Source organism: Poecilia formosa, unplaced genomic scaffold, assembly GCF_000485575.1.
Source record: "Poecilia formosa unplaced genomic scaffold, Poecilia_formosa-5.1.2 Scaffold128, whole genome shotgun sequence".
Classification (NCBI taxonomy): domain Eukaryota; kingdom Metazoa; phylum Chordata; class Actinopteri; order Cyprinodontiformes; family Poeciliidae; genus Poecilia; species Poecilia formosa.
Window position 1 is genome coordinate 1,057,636 of NW_006800067.1, and position 10,272 is coordinate 1,067,907.

At 41.7% G+C, this 10,272-nt stretch overlaps 1 protein-coding gene across 1 annotated transcript; it reads right to left on the minus strand.

Moving 5' to 3' along the window:
• Nucleotides 1-6,892: 6,892 nt before the first annotated feature.
• On the minus strand, nt 6,893-9,720 carry LOC103144529 (proheparin-binding EGF-like growth factor). Its single transcript, XM_007561564.2, has 6 exons — nt 9,446-9,720; nt 8,564-8,809; nt 7,699-7,897; nt 7,455-7,607; nt 7,266-7,352; nt 6,893-7,148 (listed from the first exon to the last, which is right to left on the minus strand). The coding sequence occupies exons 1-5, from the start codon at nt 9,486-9,488 to the stop codon at nt 7,280-7,282; spliced, it is 714 nt and encodes a 237-aa protein (XP_007561626.1). The 5' UTR covers nt 9,489-9,720; the 3' UTR covers nt 6,893-7,148; nt 7,266-7,279.
• Nucleotides 9,721-10,272: the final 552 nt, after the last annotated feature.

Consider the following 10,272-nt stretch of genomic DNA (forward strand, 5'->3'; position numbering starts at 1 on the left):
GAAAACAGATGAGTCAAGCGTAGAGTCATCACACCTTCCTGTCTACTTTCCGGGATATTGTAGTTTAAATGATTTTCTTCATTGTGTTTGAGTGCATGTCAGACCAGATTGGCTAAATAAGTTCTCTCTGTCCTCTCAGTTTATTTTTTTTTCTTCTCCCTTGCCCTCTGATCACCTGCCTGCTTTCCCTTTTAAACCCAGCTCCAGTCCCTCGGTCCTCTCGTTTTACAGAGTAAGTAACATGATGCAGCCGTCGGGCTCAGTAGGGCCTAAATAGACTCCAGTGAGAATTTAATAGTGTGACCATGATACATAACAAGTGTCTGCCCAGCAGGGTGACATCAGCAGCGGGGAATCTGTTGGCATCCCGGCCCAGCTGCTCTTGGCTTCGGGAGCAAGCGGAGATGCTTTTTCAGCAACGCCGTCAGACACAACACAGCCATCAGAAAAGCGAGGGGACTCGGGCAAAAACCTGAGCTTTGACAGCCTTGCTTTGCGTTTCGCTTGAAATCGTAAAAATGTCCACTTGAAAGGTCTTGACGTGTGTAAAACTCGTTCAAAACTGCGCAGTGATGAAGCACATTTGCAGGGGATCCTTTCCTTGTGAAGCTGCAGGTTCTTTCTTGTTTGTTTCTGGATACAAGTCACTTACTCATTCTAGTAGACTTGGGATAAAATAAACTCATATTCTTCTGTTTAGGTTACTTTTATTTTCCCAACTCTTGGTTTTAGCAACCATAGTTAAAATGCTTCTTCTTCTTTTTTGTGAAATTGATGAGTATTTTTATCACAGTTCTTCAACGTTACCTATTTCTACTTTTCACAAACTTAATAATATGTTAAAGAAAATAAGACGGAAAGAAGGTAAAACACTTTTACTTTCATCACACAGAACCGGCTCCCCACGTCCTCACACCCAGTTGCTGCCACTGCGCATTTGATACTGGACTCTGTTCTGCTCACGTAGTGAGAGCGACTGCACCACACGCACAGAGAACTGCAATCGCCTTTATTGACCTGCTTTTACAAACAGAAACCGAAGGGCCTTTATCTGCTGGTCTTCAAATCAGTGAGACCGCGTAATAAAAGAGAACATGCCCTCCTCTTGCCTTCGACTCTGATGTGTTGTTGAGAGCAGGCGACAAATACTCCGATCAAAATCAAAAGTGCTTTTGCCATTTACTTTTGCAGATAAATATATTTAGTAGACAAATGATCTAAAAACAGAGCTGTGGGATGTATACAATAAACTATAAACATTGAAGCTCATGAAGAAGTTGTAGGAGATCACTAAAATGATGAATTACATTTGAGGCCAACACAGGGAACAATTACTGAATTCTTAAATTAACTTCATAAAGTAAGAGTGCTTTTTCACAAGTCCTACTGTTAACCAAGGTGTGCAAGAAATTAAGAAAGAACAAAAAACAGCAGAAAGCTTCTAATTTACTATAATAAACAACATTTTGACCATTTGAGAAATAAGCAGAGATCATCAACTTAAAGTCTTGAGTACTAAAAACAGAAGCCTTGTTGTTATTACTCTGAACCAATGGCAATGAACAGCAGTTCGTGTCTTTGAAGCAGTTGACGCTGTGGTAAGGAAGATGGTTTGGTGGTGAATAGAGGAACCACAAAACTGAATGAGATGCATCTTTTCATTTCAATTCAGTAGCCGATTTAGCCTTTCTTAACTTCCTCATGCACTACTATGACCATACTGTCTCTTCAGTTGTAGAGAAGGTAAAGTGAGAGAAGACAGGAAACGGATGTGGAAATGGGGAGAGAATACGGGAGTCATTCAGGGCCGGAATGAGGAAAGCGAGCAGCTAATTCACAGGAAAGAGGAGGGTAAAGGCCAGAAAGCGGAAGACGGAGGGCTATAATAGCTACCGACAGAGTGCTCTGACACTTTAATCTCTTTTTTATTTAACGTGAGTGAAGACAAGTCAGCACCCCACAAACTAGAGGTTCTCACCTTGACCCCTTCTCCATCCTCCTCTCTTCATCTAGCTCTCCTCCCTCTCGTGTTACCTTTTTGACCTTTCACTCATTCGGCGGGGTCCTGTCGCCCTCCGCACCCCGCCCTCCTCCCCTGCGGTTTGCCTTTGTGCAAACGGGGGTCGCACAGATGCCACGCAACACACTCATCCATCGTAGCCTCCCAGTTGTCATGCGACAATGTTTGAGTTTCTGTCACCACCTCATCAATCAGGCCTCAGTGGTGCACCGACGTTAACTGTCGCAAAGGCCGATCATAGCTTGTGGGCGCATCGCACAAACTCACTTGACTCACTTCAGTACTAAACTGTATCCTTGAGCTTTTCAGGCTGATTCTGAAACACACACACACACACCTACATAAACACACATTTGTTGATTCCAGGTAATAACGCGCTCCCGTTTATGAGATCCGGTAAAGGCATGATTATATTTGCAACTGTTGGCGTGCGCACTTCCGTGTCAGGGTGGAAACTACCCATTGTTGCTTCTCAGCGGGACAGGAAGCACCTTTCACAACAAGCACAACCTCCTTACACTAATGCAATGTATTTACAAGTGCTGCTGCGCCTGACCACTGCACTCTGTTTGCCATTATATCAATTGAACACTAATGGATTCAGATGGTGGTAAAGAGATGCGGCTTTTCTAAATGTCTTTTGTTTACTATTTTTACATTTCCCTGTAGTCTTTCTGTTGGTAGCATACTGTTTACCATCCTGAAACAGAAATGAACCGATGCCAGTTTGACTGTTACGTCCCAAAGGCTTCAGGCACGCAATGAATCTCGCTCTTTCCAATGAATTTTGGACAACCTGTAAGGAAATGCCTCCCAAGCTGTGAAAATATCCCCTCTGAGCCTCTCTCTCTCTCTCTCTCTCTCTCTCTCTTTCTCTAGGAACGCTGGAAAACACCAAGAAGGTGAGTGCAAACCACATATTTAGACTCCGTGGAGCCAAACCTACAAGTAGGAAAATGGCATATTGTGTCCGGCTTGATTTCCTGGCTCAGAGTCACCAGTCGTCCCAGGAAGAGTGGGCAGTGAACTCCCAGTTTTCGCTCAGCATTTTAGCTCTTCAGTGACCATCAGCCCCGGGAATAGCAGCTATGTGAGCATGACTCTACATCACTATTTCTGGGCGTTCTGCTACTTGACATTGAGAGGCCTGGATTAGGTGGCTTCACTACTGTAAAATGTGTGCGTGCGTGTGTGTGCGTGCGTGTGCATGCGTGGGTGCGTGTGTGTGTGTGTGCCTTGTAAATACACACATACAGTGCTGTGCAAAAGGCAACTGTCACAGTGCAACTTTTAAAAAACAAAAACATCAGGGTCTTTCTTTTTTATTTCATGTGATAAAGCAGAATTCCCACATTTACTTTGCAGCAATTTGTTTATCTTGTTTGTAATTTCCTTGCCTCGGAAAATGTTTTTGAGTGTCCTAAAAAGCACTTTATAAGTATAATTTGTTAGAACAGTATACCAAGCTTTGTCTAATCTTCAATCTTCTGAAAATAGAAAATTCAAAACTTATACTTTACCTTTTGGATTGCAGTATGCACTACTTTCTGCTGGTCTATTGCATAAAATGTAAAATAAAAAACATTGTGACATTGAAAGGTTGTGGATGAAATGTGATGGATTTCAAACAGGTTGAAGGGGGTATGAATCATTTTGAGAAGTTCTATCCAATCTGAAAGTACTGGCAAAGACATATGTGCTTTTTTTTCCATGTGTTTTCAAAAAAAACAAAACTCAAAACCTTTTGGGCTATTTTTTTTTTTCCCCAGGAAAGAAACCAAGCCGAACTTCTATTTTTCGATTTCTCAACAGATGCTATGACGAAAGTTACATCTTAAATCAGGTGCCACACCCTCGGTCAGGCTGAACGTCTGCTTTTAACTACAACAACCAGAGCAACCATTGGGGTTGAGTGTCTTGTTTATTCACTAAAACATAGAAAGCATGCAGTCAAACCAACCAACAAACAGGCCTGAAGAGCATCAGCTGGTAAACATGCATGCTTTACGGTGAATTCTTTTTGCCTTTAATGATTTGGTTAACCCAAGCAAACCACACAGAGTCAGAGCTGAGGCATTCCCGCTCACACACAAAATTACGCACACACAGCACCGGTAACAACATCCGTGTAGGAGATGACTTGACTTCAAGGGATGACTAAACTTTGGCTTCGTTTGAGTCCAGCTGGGGGCTTTTTTCTTTCCTTCTTTTTTTTTTTTCCATCCCTACCTCTGTTAAATGCAGGCAAGCGAAAAAAGCTACACCGGCTGCTGGTACTTGCCCTCCGCGGTCTTTCTGAACCGATTTGGCGTTGTGGGCCTCCTGATGTTACGCTATGCAACTCTTTGAACACACCAGCTGTTTGCCTGTGTGAGTAATGAAGTGCGTGAAGCTGCGAAGTGGGCATCAGGAGTTCCCTGCTTTACACACCTTGCATCTGTGCTACAAAAGGTTGGCATTCTGACGAGGGGCTGCTTTTTAATCAGAGAGCATAACACATCAAACAAAAGTTACGCAAACAGTAAAATGAGCTGTTATTATATGATCAAAGACCCTGCAGCAGGATTAGTTTGGCTTGTGAGCTTTTCAAATGCTCACCTTTAAAACTACAAATATATTAAGAAACCTATTTGAAACTGTTAATAAAACAACACGTGACAAAAACAGAACTGGTTTACAGATGGTAACTGTAGAGAATAGCAATAAAAGAAGAGGAAAAGTGCTGACCAGTGTAAGCAGTGCCTGCTTACTCATTAAAAAGTTGTTTGTTTTTTTTTATCAATAAATATCTTAGAAACTCTTCTTTCTGCAAGTCAGTCTGTAATAAACTGAGGACTTCGTGGGCAGAGTTCTGATTGGCTCACGGTTGTGGTCATGATCGCCAGCTTTTGGAGTTGGAGAAATCGCTTCTGTTTTAACGACGTCCGAAAAGTCGCCGTCTTCAAGGGGGACACGTCGGCCGTGCAAAAGTTTTAGTGTACTCCAGGTTGATCTCTCAGTGAAACCGATGATGCTGTCAACAAGGTAAACAAACTGATTTCAAGACAGCCCGTCCCTACACACAACATGTCAATGTCACGCCACAATTGTCCGACTGAAGCTAAACTTAATAAACACGGTCACTCCATGTACAGCTCAAACTAATATTTGCCTTTTAAAGGCAGCAGGACATAATAGCCCTGCAGGCCAGGATGCAGGTGCTGTGGCGAATAAAGGTTGCAAAATACGTCACGACGAAAGGAAATAAAAATATTGTGTTTACTATAATTACAGGTCCTGAGCAGGACAAAAGAGCAAAGCGATGGTATCTCCATACAGGCATAAATGTGTGGGCCAAGTCAGGAAGTTGATAAAAAGGGCAAAAATAAAGTTGACCTCACTTACGAGATGCGCTGAAAGCATGGAACATCTGAATCTGTTCATTTGTGAAATGAAGAGTAATCTCAAGTGGTTAAACAGAAGGCAATTGGACTTCCTTTTTTTTTTTTTTTTTTTTTCTTGACATGTGGCCAAAAAAAGCTCACATGTTGGCATGGTTAGGTAAAAATGTTTGGATTGTCAAGTGGCAACAGCCCAACATTAAATGAATAGAGGGCAGGGCCAGTGATTCATGTGACCTTAACGGACCCATTTGGGCGATTTCCGAAGCCACAACTTTACTGATCCTTCCAACAATGCAGAAGCTAAAAAACAAACAAACAATCCTTTTGGATAAGAGGTGAAACAACAAGAGAAATCCAGTTATCTTGTATTTAAGCACCCATCATTGTCATATACTGACTATCACACACCAACATAATGAGACGTAATAATGAGGAAACACTCAAAATGTCAAGATATTCTTTTTTTTTTATTTTGCAATGAACAAATCAATCACAAATCATCACTTCAAAAATGACAAATAAGGATTTGAAAGGGTTGAACACCTTAATTCACTTTTCTTTTTTTCTTTTTTTTTTTACTTTGGCAGCGTGATACTCTCTCCTCTGATTAGACAAAAAAAAAACTAAACTTCTCTCCACACAGCCATTTTTCACTTCAGTATTGATTCTGTACTCATAAGGTAAGAGAGGGTGTGGTATATGTACAGTTGGTGGAGAAACTTGTGAAAAAAAGACTCTTTGCTGACCTTTTTTTTTTTTTTTTCTTTTAGAAAACAGAAGCCAAATACAGAAACTCCGCTACTTTCTGGCCTTCAAGTCCCTGAGCCTGCAGGATAAAGTCGAGCTAAGGGAAGGAGACCTCCCTGACCTTCAGCTCCGATGTGCCGTTGGGCAAAAAGCCCCCAAAACACGATGAGGCCCACTGGTTTTATATTCCAACTGAGTCCACCTATTGTGATATTGGTAGCTTCCAAAGAGTTATTTATATTTTAACAAAAAAAACAAAGATAAAAAAATAATAATAAACAGAAATTACCCAAATAAACAGTTTATTTGGAATTTAATAATTACAGTGCTTTGGATCACTTTGGGTTTGCCAGAATTAAAGTTGGATACACAAAGAAAATTGTAAATAAAGGCAAAGAGCTTTTTTGTGATTTTGTTTTCTGCCTGTTTGTTTCATAAATAAATATTGTTCAATAGCAAATATAAAAAGAATTGTAACATTACAATTTTAAAAACTACTTGAGGGAATAATATCCCTATAAATACATTTAAATAAATAAATTAAACTTATAAATATAACGTTTACTGTACAGGAAAAGAAAAAAAAAAAAGGTGTGCAGGAAAAATACAAAACATTTTCTCATGAGAGAAAAAGAGTCCAAATTGAGCTATCCTTGCTGTTTAAAGTTTCCAGTTCCACTTGAAACGTTTTCTTTTCACGCAGTCACGAAGCAGAGCAGAGTCTAAACGTCGTCCCTTCTTCTTGTTTTCTTCCTGCCGATCCCATCTTCAGTCCATCTTCTAAGCCGTTCTGTATTTCGCTTCCCGGAAGATGTCCCCTACTCTAGTGGACGCCCCGCGGGGGATACCGATCCGGTCGCCCACAGCTGACCAGTCATGGAACATCCATCTGAGCGCTCTCAGCTCCCATCTCCACATACGTTCATGTTTCCTCCTGGGCCTCCCGTTGCAGTACGCTTCTGTTTTTCCAGTTTGAGGTAGAATTTCTGCATTTATGCCTGATAGGGCGAAAAAATAAAAATAAATAAATAAATAAATAAAAGGTTAATCTCATGAAGGTACAAAGAAGCTTCTAGGTAACGTCTGGGATAAGAAGTCAGTTCTGAAGCGCTCACCTCTGTTTGTGGCTTCAGTTGTTGGACGCCAGCCCCAACTTCACCTTCTCCTCGCTCTCTACATCATACGCTCCACGCTTGTGAAACCTGAAGATAATTTAAAAAATAAAAAGAAACGGTGGATTAGTCAGATTATTTCACTCTTTTTTTTTATTGTTCTTTATGGCGTCTAATGCTTGTTCTACTCACCTTAGCATTAATAAGAGGCCGATGATGGTGAGGCAGACGGATGAAAGCACCACAGCTATCACTGCTAAAGCCGTGGTCCTGCTGTAGCCCTCCGCGGTGTGGACAGGCAGCGTAAATAACTGGCACCTTTCGCCAGAGTAATTTGGATGGCAGCTGCAAGCATAGCAGGTACTCCATTAGTTAATGTCGGTGACCGTTATTTCCGTAGGTGACATCAAGGTGCTTGCAGAGCTTTGGTACTTACACGCAAGACGGGGCACGGATTTCCCTCAGGTACTGGCAGGTGCCATGAATGCACAAGTCCTTGTACTTTTTCAAGCAGGGATTCCTCTTCCTTCCCTTGCCTTTCCCCTTCTTTCTTCCATTTCCCCTCCTTTGGGTTTCTTCTGTGTTTTGGGGCTCCGGGAGGGATGACGGGTCTTTGGGTTTGCTTGACATGGCGACTAAACCAATAAAGATGACAAAAAAATAATAAAAATGATGAGTAAAGTTCAGTCCTTTAAAGGTTGACATGTTGCTTCTGGAGTGAGACTTGAGTTTCTTCCTCACTTTCTCACTGTCACTTCAAATCATCTCACTTCGGCTTTGAGTTTTATTGTCATGGTGACTTCACCAACAATGCAAAAATAAAAACCCTATCGCATAAGTGCAGTCTTTACATGATTACTAAAGACTCCAGTTTTTTGTATGGTTATTACTGATAAGGCTCATTCAAAATACGAAAAGCACCTGCGCTTTGCTCAACATGGCAACTGAACCAATAAAGTAAAAAAAAACATTCAGCTATGTCTGGACTCAGCAATGTTGTCATGTCTCTTGACGTCTATTGCGCTTTTATTCCCACACTGCTGGTCGTATGGCACAGTGATCTAGTCAGACCGTAAAAGAGGATTTCCAGTGTTAGAGAGCAAATAAAGGTATACACCTTAATAAAGACCCTTGTTTTTAGAAGTACAGACTAAAACATTGACTAGGCAGTCTGTTCAGCTACTTTCATGGCCAAGTTTCATTCAAAGAGCTACTCAGAGGTTGGTAAGTTGGGTCATTAAATGGCATGCAGACAAAAATTACTGAAGGATTTTAGACAGTAACTCAAGATCCTGCCTTACCTCGTGGCACATCCATGTCATAGTCTCCAGACATTTCGTCGTCAAACTCATCATCGTAGTAATATCCATCGTCATCCTCCTCTTCCTTGCCGTCCTGGCCATGCTGCACTGTTGTGGCACCTGTGCGCTCCTCCTCCTCAGCCCTCCTGTCCCTGGTTGTGTCTAAAAGGTTGAAGACGGACGTGTGCCGCTGCCTGTCGCCCTCATGCCGGTCGACTGCAGCCCCACTGGCCAGTCTGGACACAACTGGAGAAGAGAGGAACAAAAAAAAGAGAGAGAGAGAGAGAGAGAGAATTTGAGTTCCAGAAGCAGAAGCTACTACAGAGCTACTACTCTGAGGGTAATGAACTGAACTCCACCTGGGCAGAGATTGCTGGGCAAGTTGAGACATGTTGCACACCAGCAAGCTCCAGGTGGGATTGGGAGGGGATTTTAGTTACACTACTAATCCATGTTTGGTCACGAGTAAATAGCTTATTTGGGCTTTGCTCCAAAGCACTACAGCAGCTAAAAATCAATGTTGAGTACTTATGTGGTTTGGGAACAAAATGTAGCCAGAGGCAAGACCCAAACATGCACACCCCCAAATTTCACGGACAGACTCTTAGCTAATGTCATGGCAAGAATATGAGTTAAAAATAAATGTATCCAGTTACATAAAGCTTAATCTAAAATAGACAGATGACCCCATTAACTCCAGAACAACATGGCATGACAGAGAGCAACGATTTAGGATTACATTTTTTAAAAATTAGATACTTAGATGATTAGATTTAAAAAAAGAAAAAAAAAGGTCAATCAACACTTAGGGCTTTGGGGGGAGAGGAGGGGTACAGATAAACAAATACTGTTGTATTTGTACGAAATGCATTGAACACTTACCCAAGCTGTGAACAAGCAGGAGCACGACGGGGAAAATCCTCATGGTGTCAAATATTCCAACAAAATCAAAATTAGCGCCGCGTTCAGATTTGTCGTATTCCAGTAAATATCCTTTGTTCTCCAACTTTATCCCCCTGGATGTCTTTGTTTGATTTTTATTTTTTACTTCTTTTATTTTTTTTTTTTAGTCTTTTGAGGTTAATTCCGCCTGTTCAGGAGCTCTAGATGTGATTTGGAGGTCGGAGTTGCTCGGCTGTCCAGGGCAGGACTGAGGCACGGTGGTAATAAGGGCTGCTGTAGTGCTCCTCCTCCTACCCTCCTCCTCATGATGCAGTCAACACACACCCCTAGTGATTTAGCGCAGACCCCAGGGCGTGGACATGGGTGTCCTGGTAGTCCCGGACGTTAGTAATACTTTGCCATATATGATAGATATAACAAAAAAAGAAAAAAAGTGTTTAGCAATAGGGGTGGGGTAAGGGGTTCGGGGTTATGTTTGTAAAACTAGCCTATCTTTCATAATTGTAATGTTGATAACACTGATAACACAAGTATCTTGTAAAAAAAACTACAAGTAAAGAAAGAGGGGGGAAAAAGACAGCTTGGTGGCGCCGCTTTTTGGTAAATCTTTGAACTGCACCAAACTTGTTCTGAAACAGAAGTGAAGTGCCATTGAATTACCTCTGTTTCCTCAGTGTACATTTCCACGAGTAGATTACACTGCTTAAAACAACACATTCCGAGTAGTTTATACAGATATTAAAAAAATTCCCCTCTCACCCTCCGTGGGTGGTCTCTTTCATCCTCTGAGCTCGGGTCCTCTACCA

Bases quoted from the DNA above. Each gene is read 5' to 3' on its own strand.
- LOC103144529 (XM_007561564.2), bottom strand. From the start codon at position 9,488: ATGAGGATTTTCCCCGTCGTGCTCCTGCTTGTTCACAGCTTGG. The intron at 8,810-9,445 runs GTAAGTGTTCAA...TCTCTTCTCCAG, and splicing joins CCTGCTTGTTCACAGCTTGG to TTGTGTCCAGACTGGCCAGT. The intron at 7,353-7,454 runs GTGAGTAGAACA...AATTATCTTCAG, and splicing joins GGCCTCTTATTAATGCTAAG to GTTTCACAAGCGTGGAGCGT.